The sequence below is a fragment of the Neltuma alba genome, unplaced genomic scaffold (genome assembly GCF_004799145.2).
Source record: "Neltuma alba isolate B1F8T4 unplaced genomic scaffold, ASM479914v2 tig00011238_pilon, whole genome shotgun sequence".
Lineage (NCBI taxonomy): Eukaryota > Viridiplantae > Streptophyta > Magnoliopsida > Fabales > Fabaceae > Neltuma > Neltuma alba.
This window is the reverse complement of record NW_021635957.1, coordinates 3,688-14,717: the sequence shown is the minus strand read 5'-3', so window position 1 is coordinate 14,717 and position 11,030 is coordinate 3,688. Positions and strand designations below refer to the sequence as shown.

At 37.3% G+C, this 11,030-nt stretch overlaps 2 protein-coding genes across 4 annotated transcripts; both read right to left on the bottom strand.

Moving 5' to 3' along the window:
- Positions 1-417: 417 nt before the first annotated feature.
- Positions 418-3,629, bottom strand: LOC114762613 (V-type proton ATPase subunit F). Its single transcript, XM_028952126.1, has 5 exons — positions 3,384-3,629; positions 2,611-2,682; positions 1,998-2,079; positions 1,465-1,547; positions 418-832 (listed from the first exon to the last, which is right to left on the bottom strand). Exons 2-5 carry the CDS (start codon positions 2,671-2,673, stop codon positions 668-670), a joined length of 393 nt encoding a protein of 130 aa, XP_028807959.1. The 5' UTR covers positions 2,674-2,682; positions 3,384-3,629; the 3' UTR covers positions 418-667.
- Positions 3,630-4,290: 661 nt separating this feature from the next.
- On the bottom strand, positions 4,291-10,298 carry LOC114762608 (histone acetyltransferase GCN5-like). 3 transcript variants are annotated; one of them, XM_028952120.1, is made up of 13 exons: positions 9,526-10,296; positions 9,112-9,176; positions 8,903-8,983; positions 8,690-8,761; positions 8,232-8,400; positions 7,718-7,761; positions 7,365-7,464; positions 6,376-6,444; positions 6,098-6,152; positions 5,498-5,616; positions 5,220-5,313; positions 4,793-4,934; positions 4,291-4,583 (listed from the first exon to the last, which is right to left on the bottom strand). In XM_028952120.1, the coding sequence occupies exons 1-13, from the start codon at positions 10,093-10,095 to the stop codon at positions 4,520-4,522; spliced, it is 1,644 nt and encodes a 547-aa protein (XP_028807953.1). In that variant the 5' UTR covers positions 10,096-10,296; the 3' UTR covers positions 4,291-4,519. The 3 variants fall into 3 exon arrangements, with proteins under 3 accessions (XP_028807953.1, XP_028807951.1, XP_028807952.1); XM_028952118.1 differs by having other exon boundaries at positions 4,291-4,934; positions 5,220-5,337; positions 9,526-10,298; XM_028952119.1 differs by having other exon boundaries at positions 4,291-4,934.
- Positions 10,299-11,030: the final 732 nt, after the last annotated feature.

The window sequence follows — 11,030 nt, the reverse complement described above, 5'->3', positions numbered from 1 at the left end:
TAGTGAACATTTAAGATTCATGAACCTTCTACGATTTATAATTCATGAGAGTCCACTCATTTCTTTTTAAAAACTTTATCCCTACTGCGTAATTTCCTGCAAAAGAGCCTAAACCTGACGGCTACTTATGCTCGGGCTGAACTTACCTTTAAAAATCATATTTACCTAAAAAACATTGTGTCATTATTTTTTATATTTTAGAGCATTGTAATCACTTTTTCTGCCTTCATTTTTTAAGCTATCACTATTTTTCATTAAACTAAACGCGCATTCGCTTATCAAATTATCCTTATATTCGATGACAAAAATATATTTATATATATATATATATATAGATATATCCTTATCTTCATTGTGTACCAAACCTCAAGTGAAAAATTGACAATTTGAGGCGGAGAAAAAGCAACATCTATTTTGTTTAATATAATCTCTATGTAATATAAAAATTTTAACAAATCACTAGTTATGAACCATAAACCATGCATCTTATTTCTTCAGACTCCATGCAATACAAAGGCACCATGCTAATTTATTCAAAAAGGAAAGAAAACAACCCCACGAAAGCTAAATTATCCAAGTTACAATTCAACAGGAGAGAATTTTTTAAGGTTTTTTCCGGGGGCGTTGGAAGGGGGAGGGGGAATGTGAAATGAAACAAGCTTCGAGTTCAACGTCTGCCAGATGCCACAGATTCAGCAGAAAAGAGATATTTCACTCGCGAAAGGACAGAATCATGCGCAGGATCATAAGGATGGTCTTTGGAAGGAATCTCCAGTATAGCAGGAACAGGCTTGTTGTAGCTATCAACTAAAAATCTTATCATATTTGCAACCTGGATAATGAAGGATATAGGATTAGGTCTTCAATTAAACATGCACAGTTTAGAGTTTATGAAGGAAAGCCAGAGGATCATAAATCAGTTCCAAGGTTTTTTTTTTTTTTTTTGGGGGGTGTTTCCACTGGCTAATTAATCATTATTCATCTTTGAAGGCAGTGGACAGCGGTTTGAGATAGGAATAGATCCTCTAGGAAAACAAGCCAAAACAACAGATGATCCCACAAATGATGTGCGTGTGTGTAAAAATACCAAACAAGTTCATAAAAGGAGCTGCTTATATAGGGAATTTGTATTAAAAAGAGCCATCCAGTAAAAACCCCAAAAGTTGATGAGCAAGAATGCATCTAGACCTGGCACAGGAGAAATATTAAAAGTCTAGGTGACCCAATTAAATAAGACTTCGCAGTATCTAATATCATGTAAGGTTTTGGTAGGGTTTCCATATAAGTAAATCCAATCATTGTGCAGGATAAGCTATTATACAGCGAGGATCTTCAGAAACATGCGGGTCATGTTCACTTCCACAAGTGGCTATTGCTGGTTTTGACTAGATTTGCATGTCTACGGACAACAGCCTTACCCACTTGCGAATTATGAATTAGTCTGAAGATGCAAATATAACTTACATATTGGCTTATCAGCACAATTGCAATGTCTTCCCTTGCTGTGAACTCTTTGAAAGCATCTTCAATTTGCTTGACAGTCGTTTCTGAAAACAAGCAGAGATAGATCATAAAAATACTATAGTGCCAACACTACATTAATGGGACACTTCTTGAATAACAGTTGTTCCTCTTTCCACACCCACCCACCCATGCACCCACATCTGCCCGCCCTCCCCCGTGCACACACACTAAGTTGCCACGTGCTTTACATATCAAAATATTGATGTTATCAAATAGACTTTTGTTATTGAATTGGAAGCAAAGGGTAAAATGGCTTTGTACTGGGAACTTCTCCAGGGTTTAATCGTAGGAATTTCACAGCTGATGCCCTCAACATATCTTAAAAGCAGTTACAAAATACATGTAGTAGACATATAACTATCTAAACAACATTTAAGATGAGTAGATAACATGTAGCCACTATAAACTGTAAACGTTATTTAGAAATTACTAATCATGTTATAAGATATAATAATCGAAGTTTAATGGCATACTTGAGTCGACAATGAGGTAATTTGTCTTCCTACGCAAGTCAACATTGCCCACTCCAGCCAGCAGAAATCCAACTACTGTGTCCTGTGTGAAATTCAGTTAAATAATTACAAGCAGAACACTACAATGGCTCAGGAAAGTTATAACGCGGTGAGGAGCTTAAGACACTAAGGTGCCCGCATTATTAATTTATTGACTAGTCTTGGGTGGTGCAATTTGATTTGCATACCAACAACAAATAAAATCTCAAAAATCCTAAGGCATGTTTAGTATAAAAGAACAGAGTTAGGAAAGGGAAAAGGAAAGAGAAAATCCATCTTGGTGTGCTTGGCAGACCGTAACAATTCTACTGGAAAACTCACTTCCATCTCCCATCAGATATGGGAAGAAAACGCCGCTTCCTTGAAAACCATAGTTTTAAGGACGAAAATAACCATACTCTTTAAAGCTTAAGGCTGAAGCTTCATAAGTCGCAAATACGTGTAGAGGTAAACTTGCTGGAAAAGTGTCTACGCTGTCCCACTAACACGCGTTTATAATCTACAAGACAATCTCGCCCAAAAAAAAAAAAAAAAGGCATGCACGAAAAGCATTATAAAAGCATGGCATTCTCACCTCATCTGCAATCATGGCGATGAGTGCTGAATTTCTTGAGGGGATTTGAACTCTGTTGGCCATTTGATGTGACTTCAAATAAAAAGGCGCAAAAAAGATGAGAGAAGCATTGGCATATAAAGAACGAAGTCGTGTGCAACTAGCAAACAAGGAACACAGGGGAGGCAGCCCAAGGACAAAACCGGATATTAGATCTTATTAGTGTTTATTTAAGGTCTCGGTAGCCCTACGGTGATATGGACAAAACCAAGAGACATCGTTTTAAACCATATCTCCTAGAATTAGCACCAATAATTTAGACAAGCTCGAGGTGATTTTCACTATTCCAAAGAATGATCACTTAACCAAAATGTGATGAAGGAAACAAGGAGGCTGTCTGGAAGCAGATGCCAACAGAATAGACAGCTACTTGAAAGAAGCTGTACAGCCTACAGCAATCCTAGCATGCATTCATATACCTAGGATCACCAGATAAATCCGGGAAAAATTGATAGGTGAAATCAATAATTAAAGGACATCTGATTCCAATTTAACGCCCAAACGACAGCCAAGTCTTACGAATTATGATGGGTGAAGTGCATAAACATCGTGAGAGAAACACTAGATAGGAAAGAAACAGACTCCGAGTCAATTGAAAACAATGCTGAAGCCTCAGCTGACTAAACGCTTAACCGATTACGCTACACCAAGCAAAGAACATAAAAATATCTACGACATTAATTCTTCATTACCGATAAGTTCTGATCATTAAATCACAGATAACTAAAACTCACCAAATATTTGGGTTCAGAGTTGCAGGAACGAGTGGAACGCAATCAGAATGATCCGATTGGATTTGTCAGTATGATTGCATTCGAGTTTTGAGATGAGTAATAATGTTGAGGGTTAATTTTCGACGGATCTAAGGGGTGCAGGTGAATGATGATTGGAGGGACAAGGAACGGGGAGCTCAACAACGTTCCGTGCGTTTTCGGTAGTCTTCGGGAAGAAGCGGTAACCGGTAACGACTCGCGAATGCACCTAGCAGCGAGAAGCCGAGAACTGAAGGAAAACTCCAAAAATTTCAAGCCCTGACCTCTAATTAAATTCCCGTCGAGGGCAAAAACGAACGACAGTTGCAGAAGATGCCGCTCTTTTTCTCCGTATTTCTATCATTTATTTAAGGCGATATTTTGGTGTTATATACATTGATAATATCATTACATTATTTTATTATTGATTCTTAAATAGCGTAATATTTGATAATATTTTGCCGCTGAAGTAAAGAACAAAAGTGATAGCAACAATATAGATTATTTTTCACCCAAAAGCTGTAAAACTCCTCTCTTTTTTAATTTTAAAAAAGGCCTTCATATGCTGTCTAAAGAGCATCTTAAGACGGAAGCGCAAACCTTCACTTGTGAGGGGTGATTAGAGTTTCATTTCAACACTAATTCATCACTTTTTTTCTCCCTTAATATGACATTGGATTAGATTTTTTTAAAATCTAGTTAAATTTAAGTGAATTGAGTTCAAGAACTCACCAACATACCTCCAAATTTAAAGAACATATTTAAAAATATTTATGTAGTAAAATTTGAGCATTATGAGTGAAATCCTTATTAATTGAATCAACATTTGTTTAAAAGTGTCCGCAGTTAATTGTATTTCTCTTTCAACACAACTAGATTTGCACATACATTTGTTAGAACTTTATATCAACTTAATTGTTTTTACTATTATATTAAAATAAAATCAATCTCAACTGTACAAAAAAGGTAACCCATTTGACAAAAAATTAAATTAAAGAACAATTTTTTTTTGGCCAACTAAAGAACAAGTTTTTACAACATACAAGGAAATATTGGAGGGGATTCAGCTTTCTTTAGCCGCTGAAGGCTAGAGGAACCCCTAATGAATTCAGAGGCTGCTACTGAGTTTTGGTGCCAGCCTGTAGACCTGATTGAACCTTGCTCTGAAAATGGGTTTCCAGCCTGAAATATATATACATGAAAAGTGAGAAACACCAAAGTTGACTTCAGTCAAACCCATTCCACAATAACCCACGATGCCTACAATATTTATGCCACCATTATTAATTATTTAACAATAATTATTTCTTCTTATTTATTCATTAATCTACATATCAAACTGGACAGGAAAGGGGAAGGAAAGGAAAAACAGTCGACTTGGAGCATCGTGCCTGGTAGCGCATTTGTAATAAATCGTGTCTGGGGAGTTATAGGTCCGTGCATTGGCGAACATTCTTCTGACATCTGCAACGAACATCTCAAATGTAACATAATATTGCTCAGACTCCACCCTCTTAGACATTGTCTTCAGATCTGCACCCACATTAAATGCATACAAAAGATGAGACCCTTTATGACGATTATTAACATTCTAGGTCATATCCAACACAAACAATCAGCAACAAAGATTAGGAAAGCCCCATATTACGAACCATATGAGAAACCATATAAAAAGTTTCAACTAAAAGCTTGAAATATCCCCAGAAAAAACCACAGGAGAGAATTCACAGATTGAAGTTGAAGCAGTTGCCATGCTTACAGAAAGTAGAAACGCAAGGTAAAAGTAAACAAAAATAATATGGATATGGTAGTTCTCACCCATTGGATCTTTGATGATGTCATAATAATCAGGAACATCCCGGGCATCAACGGGTTCCCTGAATGGCCAGGCATCAGCATGATCGTGCATTGACTGTATACAAGATAACAGCAATGACTGAAAAAGGAAAGAACCGAAAGGGAAAAGGAAAACTGATGTACTCAAGATGCGAATGAAGGTAAACAAGTTATCACCAAGAAAAAAAAGAAGAAGAAGAAGAAGAAGGTAAACAATAGAAAATTTAAATTCAAGGTAATAAAGCATTCAAGAAACTTGCCTTCAGAAGTGATCGCATAAATGCAGTCAAATGTTTCTGATTCGCAGCGCTGTCTGTAGAAACACTTAAACTTCTAAATCGGGAATGACCCCACTGATCAGGAGTCCATCCAGCCTCTCCTGCAATTGCATGAACCACGGACGTCTGATCAGTTTTTAAACAATATCTGAATTCCTAAACATAACGCTTTTTTGCTCGCATCCACGGGAAAAGCCAACGTTTATACGTATCTATAAATCGGTAAAATGACCAGGATTTGATAAAAGCAAAATAAGATGAAATCCCCTTGACGCCAAGTATGTTAGTAAGAAACTAAGCACCATGCATGGGGTCGCCCGAATAAGAAATTGAGATTGCAGATCAGTTCTTGACATAGTTTATAAACAGATCCCAGTTTCGTATGTCACGAATCACAGGAAACACAGAACTTCATGTGTAAAATCTATTAACAACTGAACAATGACCAGTACTTACAAAAATAAAATTTTAATTAAGCCCATACGTTTCAAAGCAGGGACTGGGAAAGCATAATTTAACCCAGAAGCACCCCAACTAAAGAACATTGGCAAGATAAACTGGGATTGGGAATTTGGTACTTACTCAAACCAGGAATGTCCTCAACTTTGATTGATTTTTTAGGAATACCAGCTTCTTTCTGCATGATGTATTCCACAAGTCATATGTTTCTCAATTAATGATAGTATGTGAACAATAGAAAAAAGGGGGGGGCTTGCAACTTAGGCTGACATGCCAGGTAGTTTGCTCACATATGTCACAACCAAGGAAAGTGGCGGACTTTTAAGCAAGTCATGAATGAATGCAATTATTTAAAAAATAAATAAATAAAAAGGAAGAAAAGATTAGATAATGTTGGATACCTTCTGAAAATCAAATCCAGGATAAACAATGTGACAGTTTGACAGCTCTCTTATCTTTTCGTCTATAGCCTATATTGTAAAACCAATAATGATTATTCTCAAGGAAAAAAAATCTGAAAAATCTACAGAATAACAGTTAGTAAAGAAGATAATTAATAATGTCACCAGATGCTCCAATGCTCCAATTTATATAGAAACAAGAATAATGCACACAGCCCTCCTAAATTAGATTCAACAACATCAACAACAACAAGCCTTATCCCACTAAGTGGGTCAGCTACATGGTTCACACGAGTATTCTATCAACAATCAAGTCCTTAGGAGGTCTTGTTCAATGACGTCATTGAACGTTCTTCTCGATCTTTCTCTATCCCTTTTTATGGGACTCCATCTAACTGCATCTTAATTCTGCACTACACCGTACATCAGAATATACTCAAATATGCATGTGATCACACTTCATTACTTAATTCTTTGGTCACAGTTACACTCACATGCTAATTGACCAATTAAATGATGTCAAAGTGTGGACTCTTAAATGCCTCCAGGGAGCAAAATCATTTTGGCCCAGTTAAAGGCATAACAATCCAACAGCCCATCATCAAACTTTATTTTATGCTCATCACGGATGGATCAGGGATTTGCATCCAAATGCCTTCAGGGAGTGGATGCACATCTACCTTGATGAGGCCTCTTTTTGTCCAACTTTCTTAAGATTTAATATGCTTGGCAACTCCTTCCTCACCATTTTTCCATGTGTTTGCGTGCGTTTAAGAGGAGGCCATTGAAAATTAATAGAGGTATATTATATGGGAAAGAAAAGTTCAGACTAAGATGAAATGAGTTTAGAGTGTAAAAATTCCGTTTTATACTTACAGGTATATGTTAAAATTTTAATGAAAGAAACATGATGACCTCTCATGTAAACTAATTCATCTAAATCATTATGAAAGTAAATCTAACAAATTGCCAAATGGATACTATGTTACCTGCCTCTGACGACGAATCATAGTTGATAAATCAGTGTATGGGAGCTTTGGATCGATCTTGCATTCCATGAGAATTCCTCCGTCATAATCCTTGATATACCTGAAATGACGATTAATTTTGATGATCCCCCAGATGGTATATAACAAACAAATAGTGAAAGATGAAATCACTTTTTTTGGTTAAAAAATAAAAAAAATTAAGCACTTGCAATTCGGGTAACTCTACACCCCAACCAATTATGATACTGAAGTGACAAATAAAATTAAAAAGAAAACATTCTTTCACTTCACGTTAGATACAGCCATGGGAAGAACCGCTGCCATGTTTCAGACAAGAATGAAGATAAAATTACCCTTGCCATCTATCTTTCTCCAAGTGAATCTCTTTTGTGAAGCCCTGAAGGAAAATAAACCAAAATCAATGCCAAATCTAAAATTGTATCCATTAGTTGAACAGAAGGGATATTTAAAACAAGCCCACCCCATGCGCCCCCTCACTTTTCCTCTAAAAAATTCCTCTCGGAAATACTAAAAATTAGGTCAATTGGATAGGAATGGATTCCAATATCACAATGATTTTTTTCTCTGTATTTGGGTCTCCATTTGCAATGGCTTAGGGCCCTAATGGTACAAATTCTAATAAAGGATGGAAGGTTGGGGTTTAAACCAGGGGATTGTCCGTTATTAATAATTCTTATACCAACTAACGATGTCCAGATATTCCTCTTTCATCCTTAGTTGATCAAAAGAGAACAAATCAGTAAATATGCTATCCAAAAGCAACTAATATATCTCATGATTAGCTTATTTAAAAAAAAAAAAAAAAGGATACCGCCAGACAAGGATGTCATATATTGATAACTAGACCTGCTTGATAAAATAGCCAACAGCATTATTATCAGCATATGTGAGAAAGTGTGTCAATCCATCCTCATCACGAGCATACTGTTTCAAGTGATTCATCAGTCTGGTGCCATAACCTTTTACTTGCTCATCAGCTGTTATTGCACAAAAGGCTATTTCACCGAACTTTTGGCTATGAATCATAAACCACAAGAGTATCAGTAAATACAATGATAGTTTTTTTGTTTCAAGTGAGGCTAAGTTATGGGTCCCCCTCCCAAAAAAAGACTACACTATAGTGGGAGGGGGGGTAGCAAATAAAGAGGGGGGAAAAAACAAATTAATGCTAACTCTATTGACATCTTAACAGTAATAAAGAAAAGTGTGACAACCTCTCATTTTCTCTTTACACGAACCGATAACAAAATGAGGTAATACAGCAGTAACATGAAGAATATGAAGATATGGACGTGAATCATTACCTTACATATGGGCGATATGTAATTCCTCCAACAACATGATTACGTCTTATAACCATCACAGACTTGTGGCTCCTGCAAATCCAACGAGCAAGTGCAAGCATTTACAATTACAAGCATCAAAACACAATCTCAAATCAATTTCAGAACTTGTCCATTTAAAAATGCCTATGGATATGTTTTAGTACTTAAAATTTAAAAGACTACTGGCATTACCTATCCATAACAAGTCGGACAATGTATTCCTTGGGCATGTTGGGAAGTTGTCTAGCAAAAATATTCTTTAATCCTATCAACCTAACCAATCAAAAGCAGTAGTAAGAATGAATATCATTAATATCAATGTTCACAGAGAATTAGAAAATAAGCTAAATCTCCTCCAGCCAGCTGGTACTTGAATGTTCTTAGAAAAGATGAATAAATACCAAACCATGTGCTCATCAACACCATCATTTGAAAGGCATACGAATTTCAGCTTCCCTGCTTCTTCCTGAAAGACTCCAAGGTACCAAATCGTCATAACTAGGAATCTTGATTTCCATGAAAAGGAGCGTTGAATAGTTTAGACAACGAGAAAAAGGCAAAACAGAAAGGAAAGATGCGAAGCAAACATACATGGCAGAATCAAAAGACCTCTCGTCAAACATGCAAGTATGCAACAAAATACTTGCTACAGATTAATTGAGCGACAAGAAATTAAAAATTTAATCCAGAAACAGGGACAAATGGCTAGTGCTGATATGAGAATGCACATGATATTGACTTATGATGCGAACTTAAAGCCCTCCTCAATCGCACTGGAAATTTTGCTCCCATTCACGGGCGAAGGAGTGCTCTACCTCTCTCCTGAGATTCTCTTCCCTGGCACAGTATGCCCCACTCGTCTGCAAATTATCAGTAAAAATCTTTGTTGCGTCCTCCTTAACCATAATGCCCGGAACTGAGGTCGAGGTGGGAATGGTTCCCACCGAAGCAGTCCCGGCTGCGGCAGCGTCTTTAGCGCTATCCGAATTCTCTATCTTGACCGTCGTATTATCCTTTTGGAGCTTGGTGTTCCGCGGAGCTGAGGGGGGGTTTTCAAGCCTAGCGGCAGTGAAGGTGCGCATGGAGGATTCATTGTCGTAATCCTCCTCGTCGTCGTCAACAACGGCATCCTCCGACTCATCGTCGGAGTCGGAATCAGCGCCGCGAGCAGAAATGCTCTCGAGGTCATCATTGGACGTTAAAGCACCGTCGCGGGTGTCGGCGGAAAAGGAAGAGGGGGGAAAGGGAGGAGCGTGATCATCCGACGCCATTTTGCGCTTGTGGATGGTAGAGGTGGCAGAGGCAGAAGCAGAGTGAGAGGGAGAGGGGGATTGGGAGCTACGGGAGCGAATGTTCCCGGCCGCGTGAGACGAGTGGGTGTCCATATCTAGGTTAACTTGGATCAGCTGAGCAGTTGATCAGTAGGCCGCATTGGGCAGTGGCTATTAGCTGGCGGATTTTCTTTTTCTTAAATGACTGACTGATTCAGTATGATTTACTCTGCAATTGATTGATTCTTGCTTCTATTAGATTGGGAGTGACACAAAATTCATGCTTTGATTCACCTCCCGGCGACTCCATTTTATTGTTTCGTGTTTACAAAACCCCAGAATTTCAGAATTGCTGAGACGCTTGCAAGGGCTCCCCGACGTCACCCGAAGATTTCCATTTTCCTCACCAAAAAGTTTTTTTTTTAATTTTCTTAACATAAAAATTAAAAAAATTAGTTATATTAATTAATTATGAGAAAATTGTAAATAAAGACCCCTCAATATATAAAATAGCAATCAGGGACCCTGAATTTGAGAAATTGCTCACAAGAATCCAGTCTCAATTTGCAATTATGAAATCATGTCAAATTACCAAAATACCCCTCTTTAATTTTTTTTCCAAAAAAGAATACCACTGCTGGCCGGAATCCAGCCGCCGGCCACCGGAGCTCCGATGCCGGCGGCCTTCCTTTTTTTTTTTTGAAACTGTTTTTTTTTTTTTAATTGGGGGGAAGTGAGGTTGGGGAGATTTGATCCCCCAACCTCATGCTTCCCAAAATTAGGAATGACCATTGAGCCAACAAATTTTTGCTAACATTATATACAAAAAAAAATATAAGTTAACTCATTTACTCTTGTTCCAGGTGATAACAAGAATACATTTGAAAATAACAAGTTCTGATATAAAACAACAAGTCTGGGATTAAAATTTAACAACACGTTTTTTTTTAAAACAACACACTCTGTTACGGTGATAACAACAATACATTAGAAAATAACAAGTTCTGATTATAAAATAACAAATCTGGGATTAAAATTTAACAACACAT